This window comes from Myxocyprinus asiaticus, chromosome 3 (assembly GCF_019703515.2).
Source record: "Myxocyprinus asiaticus isolate MX2 ecotype Aquarium Trade chromosome 3, UBuf_Myxa_2, whole genome shotgun sequence".
In the NCBI taxonomy this organism is placed as follows: Eukaryota; Metazoa; Chordata; class Actinopteri; order Cypriniformes; family Catostomidae; genus Myxocyprinus; species Myxocyprinus asiaticus.
Genome location: NC_059346.1, coordinates 23,737,547 through 23,752,896, shown reverse-complemented (window position 1 = coordinate 23,752,896; position 15,350 = coordinate 23,737,547). Strand labels below are relative to the sequence as shown.

The window sequence follows — 15,350 nt, the reverse complement described above, 5'->3', positions numbered from 1 at the left end:
TTGTTTTCCTGTAAAAAAAAACAAACAAAAAAAAAATATATATATATATATATAAAAAAATCCTTAAAACAAGATCAATTAGATTGATCTTGTTTTAGAAACAACACTGCATAAGATATTTAGGTTTTTCAGAGAATGTATTTTGAACATGTGTATTTTGTCTTACTGTACTGACAGAAATTTTATAGTCAAAACAAGTGAAAAAATCTACCAGTGCTGAAGAAGTAATCCAAAGTATTTAGAATACGTTACTGATCTTGAGTAATCTAACGGAATACATTACAAATTACATTTTACAGCATGTATTCTGTAATCTGTAGTGGAATACATTTAAAAAGTAACCTTCCCAACCCTGTCCGCAGCTACTGGAAACACTTGGTTGAGGTTACTGCTGCCAAAGGAGGATCGATCAGTTATTAAATCCAAGAGTTCACGTACTTTTTCCACAGCACTGTGAATATTTAAGGGGATGTGTTCAATAAAGACATTAAAGATTATAATTGTTTGTGTTGTTAGCTTAAGCAGATTGTGTTTGTCTATACTTGTAACTTTGATGAAGATGATAATCACATTTTGACAAATTAATGTAGAAAACCAGCAAATACCAAAGGGTTCACATACTTTTTCTTGCCAATGTATACAATTTCACTATATTCAGATACTTATACATCACATCACTATATTTACACACACTGTCAAACACTGATTCATTGCTCAGCAGTGGCTAGGTTACAGAGTTAAAGCAACAAATCTTCAAAGTCCTTTGAAACAAAGACCAAATAGAAGGAGGTCAGCAGGTGTAGCTGGCCGAGCAACAATATGGAGTGAAAATGAAGTATATTAATATAGTCATATACCCGAACTAAAGGAATAAAATGCCATGTCCACAACTGGTGCACTAAAAACTGTTCCAACTCTGAGATTAACAGCACTGGCAGCCTGACTAAAGATACACTGAAATAAAACACGCGAAAGAGATCTTGTGTGATCTCCAGAACAAGACAGATAAGAAAACACTGTCAAACAGATTATACCTCAAATGAAAGCAACATCAAGAAATAGTAGTATGAATAGCTAGAGAAGTACTGAAGGACTGAAAGAGGCAAGCAAATGTGGCAAGCAAAGCCAACAGAGTTTTGGTAGTTATAGGTGCTCAGAGTGGAGAACAATGAAGAAAAATCCTCACCAAATCCTCAAACTTTGGGGTCTCTAGATAAAGCATCTGAAATCGCAACAAAGCCTATCCAAAAACAGGGATGAAAGTGTTGAGAGTGAGATTTGCTGTAATACATCTGTATAGCTATCTTTCCAAAGGCAGTGCATGACTTAAGATATTTCAGACATTAAATATTGGGATGATAATTCTCTCATCATTTATTCACCCTCATGCCATGTCAAACTCAAATGACTCTGTGGAGCGCAAAAAAAAAAAAAAAAAAAAAAAAAAAAAAAATTCTTTCAAGCTCCAAAAAGGACATTAAAGCAGCATAAAAGTAATTAATATGATGGTTTATTCCATTTCTCCTGAATTGATATGAGAAACAGACCAAAATTTAAGTCCTTATTCACTATAAAACTTGACATCTGGCCCAATTGGAACAGTGCAGGCTTCAACACGGTGATTCTTTGAAAATGTGCACCATTTTCTAGTGTTTATCATCAACATTTTGGTGACCGCGGTACATTCTAGAAGTATCCCAAAAAACTAATTTTAACTCGCGTCGGCATTTTCAAAAACAGCTTGACGTGACCACCATGAAAACCTGGCAACACTATGCCTGGTTCATGTACAGCGCTCTGAGCATGCGTCAAGTGGGTGGAAGTGTGTGAAAGAGCTTCTCTCATAAACATGCCAAGGAGACTGCAGATGTCAAGTTTTATGATTATAAATTCATTGAAAATGAATTTAAGATTTTAGTTTTAAGGAACTCCAGACACCCTTTGTACTGTTTATAGGCTACTTTAAATAATATCCAGCAAATCAAAAAATAGAATAAAATTAGAATCTGGTAGGAATTCACGAGTATATTTTTGGGTGCCGTCTCAGTGAGATTACCTGTAATTGCTTCTCTCCTGTGTACCAGAGGTCTTTGTTGGTTCACTCAAGTGTCTATAAATGTGTGTGGATGATTATATTGGTGTGATCTGCTCATTAGAGAAATCTTGTCTGGACATGGACAGTGTATACCACAACCTGCTGTAATGAAATCTCTCCTGACAGGATGGCTAGACTCAAGTGAGACAGTAAGGCGCAGCACAACACAACACAGCAATGTCTCTCTCGCACACACACACACACACACACACACACACACACACACACACACACACACACACACACACGCGCGCTCAGAATGGTAAATGTTAACAGGGCCAAAACACTGACCACTTAAATCACATCGACATATTGTAGCATGAATATTCTGAAAGCAACGGTTGGTAAATATAGATGTCACCTGTCAGCTATGATGGCTGACAATTCATTACGGGTGTTGTCTGTTGTCTGGGCAGCAGAGAGCGAGTGTGTGCGCGTTATGGGTGCTCTGGGGGCATATCCTCAGGGACTGACCTATTGTGCTGCTCCATGGGTTTCATTCACAGGTCCTGCTGCAGGTCACTCTCCCAATTAATAGTGGTTAGACACATGCTTCTTTCTATAGTGGCTGAGCCAGCACGTGGCACAACAGTAGAGTTAAATTTCGACACTACCATAAAGTTGTCATTTACATAAAGACAGAAAACACAAAGTGTTAGTTCACCACCCAAAAATGTAATTTCTGTCATTATTTATCCCCATGTTGTTCTAAACCCTTTCTTTCTTCTGTGGAACACAAAAAGGAGATGTTAGACAGAATGTTAGCCTCAGTTACCATTCACATTCATTGCATGGAAAAAAGCATGCAATGAAAGAGAATGGTGACTGTGGCTATTAGAAAGTTATACAGGTTTAGAAGAACATGAGGGTGAATAAATAGTGACAGAAATTTCATTTTTGGTTGAATCATCCCTTTAATATAAAATGTAGACAAAGCTTTTCAACCAGTGGAGGGAAATGGGACTATTTCTACATATAAAGACCACAGAGCATTAGAACATAGAGAGCCATCCCACAATGGAGTCCTGTTTTCTCCTGTAAAGAATAACTCAGCTTGGGAGTTTGTTTGTCACTATGAAACAAGAAATATAAAAAGCTACACAGCTCTCAATTAAATTTCATGTGCTACCAACCTCAAGTTAAGCAACTTCAACATCAGATTTTACCAAACCACATCTGACACTCCCTTTACGCTAGATAGACAGAACACAGGGGCCTTTATCTCAGAGGCACATGTAAGAACTTAAGACAGGATGAAAGAGAAAGTGGTAAAATGCAGCCGAATACAGTTACAAAGACAGACATTTTCAAATGATGTTATGGTTTGACAAGGGAACTGTGATCAGTATGCGTGGGTCACCAATGAAACATGCTAAACACCAAACGAGAGGCTCATATGTGAATATTCTTTATTTAAATAACCACATACATGCACACTCTGATAGCGATAAACCTCACTATGTGACAAACATTTTGGGCTGTGTTTGGTCTTGGCTCAGCTTAATAAAGTGTTTTGCAGATAAGCTGACCACTCACCAACACACACACACAAACTGGAGGGCTTGTCTGGACATGGCCTTTGCTAACCAGAAGGCCACGCTTGCAGCGCCAGTTTCCATCCTGTGGGAGATGACCCAAAAATACAAATTCTGTCACATTACCCTCACGTGGATCCAAACCTGTATGACTTAATTCTGTGGAACACAAAAGAGATTAGACATTTTGTTAGCCTCAATCACCATTCGCTTACATATGAAAAAATAAATAAATAAATGCAACGAAAGTGAATGGTGACTAAGGCTGTCTACCTCACATTTCCTTTTGTGTTCCATGAAGAAATGAATGTAATATGGGTTTGGAAGAACATGAGGGTGAATAAATTATGACATTATTAATTTTTGGTTGAACTATACTTTTAAGTAAACTCCTTTGTAGGATCAGACTATGGTTTGTATAGAAAGTAGCTTCTGTGCTATTAGCATCATACCATCAAGGGCTGTTGGGGGACAAAGGCAAGTACGATGCTGCCAAAGGTGAAAGGTAAGACATGCAGCTGGTAAAGGCAGGACTTGACTAGTCCTCTTTGAACCTGTCAAGCTCTGCTACAGAGAAAGACTCACAGCTGCCAAGAGCGGTGGGCTTTTCTCCAACACAGCAATGCTAGCAAATGCAGGGACAGCAGGTCGCTTGGTTTCAGTTCCAGCAGCATCACGCTTGGTAATGAAATCTTATTGGTCCAAAATCCCACTCTACACTATAAAACTATATTAAACATCCAAAAAATGTATTGGCTGTGATTGTGCCACTTCATGCAGTAGTTTTGCATCAGTGTGAACAGGAAAATTGTTTATCACTGGAATCTCGACACGTTGCACCTGGTCAGGACGTGATGTTAGAGTACAGGAAAACAATGCCCTATGAAATGGCCTGAAGGCACTACTCTCCCCTTTTCTTCATGACGCGACTAGATATATGCTAAATGTTAAAAAAAGCTATATTAAAAGCATGTTAATCAGGGTTCCCACTCTTTTCATGGCACAGTTTTCCAGGATATTTTATGCACCCATAGGGTATTATATTTAAGCAAAAACAGATGAGAGGTAATGATGACCATTGTGGTTGTTGGATGGTTATTTTTTTTTTCTTAATTCTGCAATCAACAGTTTAATTACATTTTATTATCAAAACTGTGACAATATAATTATTTAATTAATTAAAAAGCACAAAGAGAACATTACCTTGACCCTGAAAATGCATCCATGGCCATGTGATGAAGTTCGAGTTTGAGATTTCGCAATAGCAAAGTAGACATCAGACTTATTTTACGTGTTCTTCATTGCAACGCTATTAATAGGAGTCATTTGTGTATTTTCCAAGAGCTCAAAATTGTCGCACACGTGCAAATTAAAATTGCTATTCGCACATTATATTTTTTATCGCAAATGCGAGCAAAACTGTCGCACTGTACAGCCCTGCATCTACTACACACTCAGAGTGTGCGTGATGCCCATGACTCTGTGTTGTCAATGTTTGAGTGGCGGGCTTCAAACATTCATTTTGAAGCATGCAGCACATGCAGCTTATTTAATAAAATCACACTTTTGCACTTTAATAATCACACTAGAACATACTGTGATTTTACTTTGATTAATTATGCATTCAAACATTAATTTTCATCCCAGTTATGTCAAGTTTCATGACATACTGTGTTTTATAGCTAATACTATTTTTTCAGTGATTCTGTCCTCGTTTTCCATATCGTGGAAATGTGGTAACTGCAGTATAAGCGGACCCCGATCATTGAATTATTGAAAATTAATTCACATGTGTAAAGGCTGCATCACCATGCTAACACTTCGGGTTGTGAATTATTTATTTTTTTTAACCCGTTTCGACCGTCGTCATTGTCTAAAGTTTACAACTCAAATAGTTTTGTCGTCAACACAACAGCAATGATAGAACGAAAAAATCATATTTTGCATTTTATCAATACTTAAACTATTTTGTCAGAACAAAGCAGAGATGACAGCAGATGTGCAGAGAATATACCTGACAGGTCTTCGTTCATGACAATCAACCGTTGATGTTGCTTAACAACGCACAGCCACCAGCAGTGAGAAAGCAATATGAATTTGTGTATTCGACACCTATCCCGAATCCCGATCATTACCATGTTTTTGTACATGGTAACAAACAGTGCCTGACCGATATATCGGTCGGCCGATATTAGCCTTTCACCGATATATCGGTATCGCCGTATATTTTACCGATATGAAAATATAATGCAGAAAACAATGCTTTAGATTTGGTGTCATAGCGTAGTTTGTCCAGCAGAGCGCGCTCCAACTCCATTGTTTACAGAGCTGACGGTGGCTCTGCAGACAGGGCGGAGTTAAAAGGTGTGGATTTGAGCGGTCTCTTCTTGTTAAATTGCTAACTAGTTTGTGAAATACATACTGGAAATACATACAAAAAAATGACCCCATCATTTTATATAACTAATATAATGTTAACCCTGTCCCTGACAACCATGTCACTCATGCTGCTCACATCTGTTTGTTATGTTAGCCAGCTATAGTTTATCAGTGCAGTAAGTAATGAAGCAGATTGAAAGGTAAACATCAGAGCATCTTTTTGCAGCTCAGCAGACAACGGTGCGGTGGTGGATTGTGTGTGGTGAGTGTTGATTTCATACTTCGCTGTTACCTAGTTGGTGAGACACAATGCTGGAAAGTAAAGTCCAACTTTTGCTCTCTGTGACAATGAGCTAATAGCTACCTAGCTAATCACGTAGCTACTTTCATACCTTGTCAGCGTGTAAACATGTATTCACCAAACTGTTTTGTTCAGGATTTGGTACAGTTTGGTACCCACTTCAGCCGAACAATTCCAGTCATTGCATTTATTAAAATTTATTATTTAAAAGTCTGGTTTTCCAGACTTTATTTAAAGATTTCCAGATTTATTCTTTATTTTAATGGTGGGCAACTGACATACTAAACATACAGTACTGATTTTTATTTAGCTATTGTATTTTTATTTATTCTTTATTTAAATGGTCAGCAATTGACTTATACTAAACATACAGTACTGATGTTTATTAAGCTATTTGTTTTATTTGTATTTATTCTTTATTTTAATGGTGGGCAACTGACATACTAAACATATAGTACTGATTTTTATTTTATTTTATTTATTCTTTATTTAAATGGCCAGCATTTAAATAAATGCTAGTTAGTAACATCATACTAACAGTACTGATGTTTATTAAGCTATTTGTTGTATTTTTATTTATTCTTTATTTTCTCAGTGTTCATTTCTAGAATTTGTTGACAATGTATAATAATAATGTCAAATGTTCTTTGATAAAAATATCTGTTCAAGAAAGCAGCCTTCTGAGTACCTTTGCACAGTCATATTGGTGCAAAATCGGTGAAAAATCCACATAGAAAAGGTCTGTTTTCATTCCAGCTCAAAAATGAGCTATATTGGTCACCATATCGGTAATCGGCGAATTTTCCCTCTAAAATCGGTATCGGTCTCAAAAATCCCATATTGGTCAGGCTCTAGTAACAAAAACCTTGTTAGAGGCACAGTCAGACAGTTTTATTATACTAAAGTATTTTCCAGGACAAATAATTATTTTCCAGGACATTTAGGAAATGTTTTCATTTTCCATGACTGGAAAACTGCATTGCAAAATTCCAGGTTTTCCAGGACGCGAGGGAACTCTTGTTAGCATTTTCAAATTTAGAGTCTTACTCCATCTTTATTGTGCCACCATTGTATGCATTTATGCTACTATGGTTTGAAATCAATTCTCACCTCTGCTTACAAATCACATTTCAAATATTCACTTAATGAGAATGCCTCAACTTTAACTGAACAAATTTGTAAAGTGTTAAAAGTGAAATGTTGGAAAAAGTAGTGAAAAGTCAAGAAAAAGAAGATCAAATAAAACGATATAGAAGCCCTACAATTTTAAACTGATCCAAAAACAGAACGAGATCACACAATCTGGCATCACAATCTTTGGGCACACATGCAGATGCTGCATCTTCAGATCATAAATCACTGTCAAATGTTTTGAAAACTTTCTGTACCGCTTTGCCTTGTCTTTGCCTTTCTTCTTGTCTTTGCTGTTGGCAGGATTAGTGGTGATGGAGCTGGCCAGGCCCTGGGGTGCGTCCCTCAGGCCAAAGCTCTTAGCAGCGTGGCCCAGGTGCAGGCTGCGGATGTGGAAGATGTGTTTCAGACTGGAGGGGTAGGTGGTGTATGCTCTCAGGAAAGACTGCAGTGCTAAAGAACCAAAAAAACGTTTGGAGCAGAGAAATTAAATCAAGCAATTTAAAGAGTTTCTCTAGCAATAAAGATCAAAGACTCTTAAACATATATATTTTTTTAACAACAGTTTTCATAAATTTTTAGCTTCTTTGTGAAATGTTAAATGAAAAAACAAAAAACAAACACTATCATCCTGAGTGTTTGGACCTGTGAGGATTCTCTTAGCTCACTGTAGTTAAATGATTACTAGTCATTTATCTCTTCTTTATAGTGGCAAAAAACTTTGAATCCATTTTGATTCAGAGAGTCATGATCTGATTCCAAAACAATTCTCAATGCATCTTAAAAACAGCTCATGGGCACAAATGTTTGATGAATTGAGGTGGCTCATTGGCAAGTTACGATAAATTAAATGCTGCATTAGACAACTTTAAATGTGTTGTCAATCAGCATTAGTCTTGTTTTCTGTGGCTGTGAGAACGATTATACATTGTGTCGTCCTATTGTCCTATTCCAATATAAATACATTTCTTCCATTTAAATATAGAAATCATGATGCACAATGTTGGCTGGTAGTTTTTCTTTAAGATGCTGTAAAATAAAGCTAGTTCAGTTTTTTTTTCCATATGGCTGTCAAACTTCCCTTGCAGTCTCTTATGTATGCTAGTTTACACAATGTAAGTGCAATTTTTTGTGGAATGAATACCACTAAAATGTGTGCTTCATGCCATTTTTGCAGTGTTGCACACAGTGTTAGTTTTTATCAAGTTTTTTTGTCTTTTGACAAATTTTATTTGTCATATTCAGTCATTTTTGTCAGTTTTACTTGAAAATAATATCTTTAGTTGATGATAATTTGCAGCATTACAAAAACATGTCAAACTGTAACAGACCAAACTTTCACCAAATATTAAAACATTTATAAAAAAAATAAATAAATAAAATAAAAAAAAAAAGAATACAAAACATTTTCTTAATTTTAAAATGAACCCATTTTAAAGCAGTTCATTTTACCAGTGTACAGCGCATTCAACTCATGCAGCTCAAGTGGGGAAACACTCAGCATGCTGAATTATTGGATTAGATGAATCCATATCTAATATCTTCTTCTATAATCAGATGATTATCTAGATGTTTATTTCTTGCAGTGTTAATATCTTGCAGTGTTATTTTATTTCTCGTCATATTTCCGTCAACAGTATGCTTTAATGAAATCATTTAATTATTGTCATGACGTGTCTTTTTCGTCTCGTATTTGTTATCATTGGGTTGACGAGATTAACACTGGTTGCACATAGCATTCCACTTGTCTTGTTTTGTACTGCGTATGCTTTTTCAATATACAGACTTAATGATTAAATTAAAATTCAAAATATAATTTGTGAATTGATCCACAATAACTAAATAATAGCCCGGCTAAAACACTGTAAGATAAACTATCAATTTAACACAGTAAGTGTGGCATGAACTTACCACTCTTAGCTGTTTGCAGTGACTCATTATTGGCATGAACATAATTCTCAAAGTCAGTCTGTAGAATGGTGGCTCTCTCCCGCACCTCTTGTTCAAAGGCAGTGGCTGATCTCTACAGAGTGGCATACAAAGAGACACAAGTTAAAGATAAAATTAAAATATATGCAAATGGAATGTATTCCAAACATAATACTATATTTTGTCATATTAAATGGCAATAATAAAAACAAGAGCGTCACATAAATGTTATTGGTGTACACATTAATGACACCACCCCTCCCATTCAATGACCTCTGACCTCCCAAATGAGGCTGATAACAATGGAGGGGGGGGGCATGGGTGAGGATTACAACCAGCCGATTGGTGCTGAGAGGGAAAAGGACATTAAATCAGGATTAAGACTAACTGAGAGCTGGCAGAAACATTCACTCATTGTTGTCTGAGGGCTCTCATTGTTGAGGAGGAGGGAGGGAGTGAGTGGGAAGGAGATAACGAGAAATCCATTCTTCTCCCACAGCTGTTCTCTAGAACTGTTTCTTCAACCACATGTGATCTTCAGCCAAAATCATAAAGTTCAGCAATAACGGTTGCAGCCAAACTAGTGATGTCAAAAGTACAGTTCCTTTGGTACCAAGTCGACACAAATATATATAAAAAAGAACAGTACAAGTTTCTCTACAGTATCAGTATTACCAACTCAATTCGGTAGATGCAGACTGTCTAACTGACAGGCGGCTGCTTTCAAACATTTACATGGGTATTTATGTTTAAATGTGTTAAAATATTGCAGCTGTGCATTAGGCATTGCAGTGTAAATGCAACCTAGCAGAGCTGTTGTGGTCTATTATGTTGTTAATATTAATTATACAACAAAATCAACAAGAAAAGGAAACCCACAAATAGAAGTGGCGTTACCTTACTGTCCCATTTGCCTCTGCCTTTGAAGCGCTCGTCCTGCATCAGAGTGGATAAAATGTCCGACATCTTCATCTCAGACAGACTGAGAAAGAGAGAAATGGTTTGGGTTAAAAATAAAGTGTATAATACCATAAAGCCACCCATCTCTGACACTGTACACTGTAAAACAGCTTCAAGAAAATGACAAAAAATAAATCTTGTGAGTTTTATGTTCATTTGTAATATAGATAGATTGTCCAATCTAACTTGATACATCCACTTAAAATAACACTGACACTATAAAAAAGTAAAAGCGATTGCAAAAATGGCTCAGAAGTGAAGTTAGTTCTGTGAACTGTCTTGTTAGTTCTCTAGCATCATCTGTTTGCAGATGCCACTTAATTGGACATACAGTAGTTATCTAATGAATTTTTATTCCTACATTTTAAGTGTGATTTAAAGCACTAGTTCACCCAAAAATAAAAATTCTGTCATAATCGACTCACCACCAGTGGCATTTATCAATTAACCCTTTAAGCTCGGATGGGAGCGCCCGTCGAGAAGAAAATAATTATCAAAATATTAATAACTAGTCTTGACCAACACAAAAAAGGTATCGCTTTAAAGAGTAGCTCTAATTTACAATGCATGTAGGCATTATGACCAAAACTGAACAAGTGCTTTGAAATTTGCAGACAAATCAGAAGTGTTTAATTATAATTTATCAATAATTTTGCACTTTACATATTATTGTCACTGATAAAAACATCAAACTGATCAAATAGCCATGTATCATATGTCGTTGGAAAGCTCTCAAAGAGTAGAATACAACCAGACTATTTGTATTATAGCAAGTAATATCTAAGTGCATGTCTTTGACATACATGTTACATTTAAACAGGTGTTGCTTATAAGCTGCTTTTTTGCTTATAACTTCACGAAAAATAAACAGAACATAAAATATCACATACCATTACTTAGAGGAGGGTATTTCCATTAAACGAGCCCACACACACAATCTCACTGGATGCATAGATCATTAGATAATCCACACGAAGCACAATGTGCACACAGTACATAATGTGCTATCTGGCTACAAATAAGTTAGCTTTCCTGGATAAAATGACTTCATCGGAAATTATGTAGTAAGTTGTCCAGCATCATGGAACACTAAAACAATTGTATTATGATTCAGATAGCTGCAACCAGAGGTGGAAGTCATCCAAATATGGGAAGAGAGGACTGTTCACTCTAATAACATATGGTCACTTGGGTTGCCACGGTGTACGGTGTTACTGGTTTTACTTGTCACAAGGGATAACACCGGTGTGACATTTTATACCGGGTAAAAGGGGGAAACATTATGAATGGAACTTCCAATATCAATACAATAGCCTTAAATAAAGAATAGTTGCCTAATGAAGAGTTTGCGACCCATGATTAATGAACCTAAATAACGCATTGAAAGCCAGATGTTCTTTACCAATATATCAAAATACCCAGGCAGCAAAGTATGCACACTGGTAGAAGATGTACAATGTGCTTGGTGGGTAACTGTAAGACATCTTGGATTCGAAATGACACAAGAAATGCTGCAAGACACACAGACACGCGCCTGAAGAAACACACTTTATTATATTTTTAAGAACAGATGACAGAAACGCCATCTATGTGCATGTCTGATGCGCTGTTTGTTCGGAGGTGCGTAGTCTCATGGAACACGTGTATGTAAAGGGTTCTCACTCTTACTGCAAATGACCTCAAACCATCTCAGCTCAGGAGGTGCTCTGAGTTCAGTTCGCTTTATTTCCACAGAGCAGCTTGTTGTAAGCGCAACTCTGCAGGGTCACTATATATATAACCTATACATCTGTGATTAAATCATAAAATAATACAAAAACACTTTCACCTCGAACCATGATTTATATTTCAGTGATTATCATCATTATAATTAGTTTACATTTAGAATTATTTTTAGATCTTAATTTGTATTAGTCAATTTCCACCTGTTGCCATAGACAGATACTTGCCTGACAGTAAATGGAAAGGTGGTCATATATATTTTTTTTTTTTGACCACTTCGTTATTTTAATTGCTTTTTTGATTCATTTGAAGTGCAATTTGAATTTAGAAAAGTCTTTGGTTTAATTTTGTTTTTAAATAAATGAATTTAATTTTCAATGCAAATAGCAATCCTGGGATGAAAAGTAATAAAACACCAATATTAAACTGCAACAGTCCACAATAAGTGATGTATTTGCCCGGACAACAAAATATCCGACCAGTAACCCATGATGGAGAGATAGCACGGATGAAGTAGGTTGCCAAAGAGATGTTGCCCTTCACAACTGTTGAAAAGCCATCTTTTCAACACACATTTTAATTGCACTTCATTTTTTCAGTTTTATTTAAAATTTTAGTTTAAATAAATAAAAAAATAAAAGTTTAAAGTTTGAAATCAAGCTGCCTTGCGTTATTGTGTAGGCTATTGCTTAATGAAAATTACCCCATAGTACCACTTACCATCCAACCAGCAGTAATATCGGTGTTAGTCAGTTTGAACGTGAACACCGCATTGGTGTGAAAATTATGATATCGTGGCAAGTCTAATGACCACCAGTAGATGACGCCAAGTACATAACACAGACTTGATGGCTCAAATGACACAGAATGGAACTGAATGAGATCACGTTACTCATACCTGCATGCTTTGGAGATAGAGCATACCTTTAGTCCATTGCATGTGTAATTAGTTCTTCTGTATAATTATGTTTTATTTGTTTGGATAGGTTTTTGACACTTGGAGATATTTTTGGACACTAGGATAAATTATATTTGTAATTCTACAACTTTTGTTTGCTTTATAATGCCATGCCTTTTTTTTTTTTCATATCAACACAATTTTACTCAGTCACAGGTGACATGATTGGGAACACAACAAAAGCAGTTTTTTTTTTAAGCTACCTTATTTGAACCCTGAAGTATAATGTAAAATCACAAATAAATAAAATTTCTCTCAACTTTGTGTGATTTTTCAGTTTCTTAAGCTTATGAGTCTCATAATTAGTCACAATCATTAAAAAAAGTTTAAAAGTTTTCTTTAAAATGATACCAAACAATGAACCCTCATTTATTTATTTTTTGCCTTTAATGTTGGGCATGCCACTGAAACAGGAAATCTTTAAAAACACCTTCAGAGCTTAAAGGGTTAAACAAGATTCTCTCATACCACTCATGATATTACTATAGATTTTTCACTGCAAAGTACTTACATTGCAGGTTGTTTCTCACAAAAACCTATCATATCATATGCCTTCAGAAGATTTAGATTATGATGCACGAGTAGCATAGACAAATTTTATGATACTTCTGGGTGCTTTAAAAGCCTTTAAATTGAGGCAATAACCACTTGTATTGAAAAGAAAGCTTGCAATATTCAGTAAAACATTAACATTATTAATTTAAACATCTTCATTTGTGTCCTGCATAAGAAAGTCATAAGGGTTTGGATGAGGATGAGTAAATTATGACAATTTTAATTTTTGGGTAAATTATTCCTTTAATGTTTCAAGGTTTTTGAATAGTATCTAAAACTATCTGCTAGCCCCACCAATCTCCTGTCAGCCTTTTTAGCACTGTGAACAGTAATGTGAGCCAATTTCATAACCTTTGTGCCAGCAGAACATATTCATTCAAGTCTGTGTTGCTTCTCCTCTCATGCAGAGAGGCTGAGAGAGTGTTTTTACTTCACTGGCTTCCAGTGTAGACATCAGCAAAGATTTATCAGTTCACCACTCCTCTACCCACTGTCATACTGACAGCTTTGGAACAGGGACAAAGACCAGTTTGACCACCTTAAATCATAATGTAGTCAGTGATCTGTCATTATCATCAGTCTGTATTCACCAGTCTGGGCCTGCACCAAGTAACTCCTTTACTGGTGTGTCTGAGTGCATCAATATGATAAGTAAATCTGATATAGATGAGGTGTCAGTCAGCAAACCTGATGTTATGACTGGCCAGCACATCCACAAAGGCGGTCTCAGAGGGGGTGAGGAAAAGCAGACTGCTGCCTTGAGCTCCAATCCGTGCGGTGCGCCCCACACGATGAACGTATTCCGCAGCAGTGATGGGAGGGTTATACTGCAACAGGAAAACTCTCATCATATTACTGTGACCGTAAAGTGGTAAAAATAATAAAATAGCAATGTAATCACAGCAACCTAAATTGTTCATTGCACACAGCAAATTATGCTAATTATTTCAGAGATTATACACGTAAAGAAATCTAACCTGTACAATCCACGTAACATGAGTCAGATCCAATCCACGTGCAGCCACATCCTTGGGGCAAAATAAAAACATTTAATGATTTAAAACTACATAAAAACTCTTTTTATGAGGTGTCTGCAGTCTGCAGCTCTGCAGCTGGTACAGATGGAGACCAGCACAAGGCTATGCCAAGCTGTCAGCAGGATAAGAACTGCTCATTTACTCTGGGATACCTTCTGCAGAGTGACAGGATGGAGGAAAATGACACCTCTCTCTAAAACTTATGTATTCATTGATTTGAGCAAATTATTAAATCAGTGAGTCATTCAACAACCATTTATATTTCAAAGGGGTCTCAATTAAAGGGAAAGTTCACCCAAAAATAAAAATTCTCTCATTATTAACACACACTCATGTCATCCCAGATGTGTATGACTTTTTCTTCTGCAGAACACAAAGATTTTTAGAAGATTATCTCAGCTCTGTAAGACCATACAATGAATGGTGACCAAAACCTACAAAAAGGAGAAAAAGTCAGCATAAAAGTAATCCATCAGACTCCAGTGGTTTAATCAATGTCTTCTGAAACTATCCAGTTGGTTTTGAGTGAGAACAGACCAAAATTGAACTCCTTTCACTGTACATCTTGATAGCAGTCTCATTGGCAATCATGATTTCAAGCTCAATTACACTTAATATAGCACCATCTAGCGCTCTGCGCATGCGTCAAGCTCTAAGAAGTGTAATCGAGCTTGAAATCATGATTGTGCCTAGAGACTACAATGGCAAGATGTACCATGAAAAAGGAGTTACATTTTGGTCTGTTCTC

At 36.3% G+C, this 15,350-nt stretch overlaps 1 protein-coding gene across 1 annotated transcript in view; it reads right to left on the bottom strand.

Moving 5' to 3' along the window:
* ddx31 (DEAD (Asp-Glu-Ala-Asp) box polypeptide 31) overlaps window positions 1–15,350 on the bottom strand; it is a 31,708-nt gene that overhangs the window by 2,938 nt on the left and 13,420 nt on the right. Inside the window, exons 15-19 of the mRNA XM_051676118.1 lie at window positions 14,543–14,593; window positions 14,253–14,392; window positions 10,268–10,352; window positions 9,353–9,464; window positions 7,699–7,894 (exon numbers count right to left, since the gene is read on the bottom strand). Coding sequence (XP_051532078.1) covers window positions 7,699–7,894; window positions 9,353–9,464; window positions 10,268–10,352; window positions 14,253–14,392; window positions 14,543–14,593 — 584 coding nt within the window. The remainder of the gene's footprint in view (window positions 1–7,698; window positions 7,895–9,352; window positions 9,465–10,267; window positions 10,353–14,252; window positions 14,393–14,542; window positions 14,594–15,350) is intronic.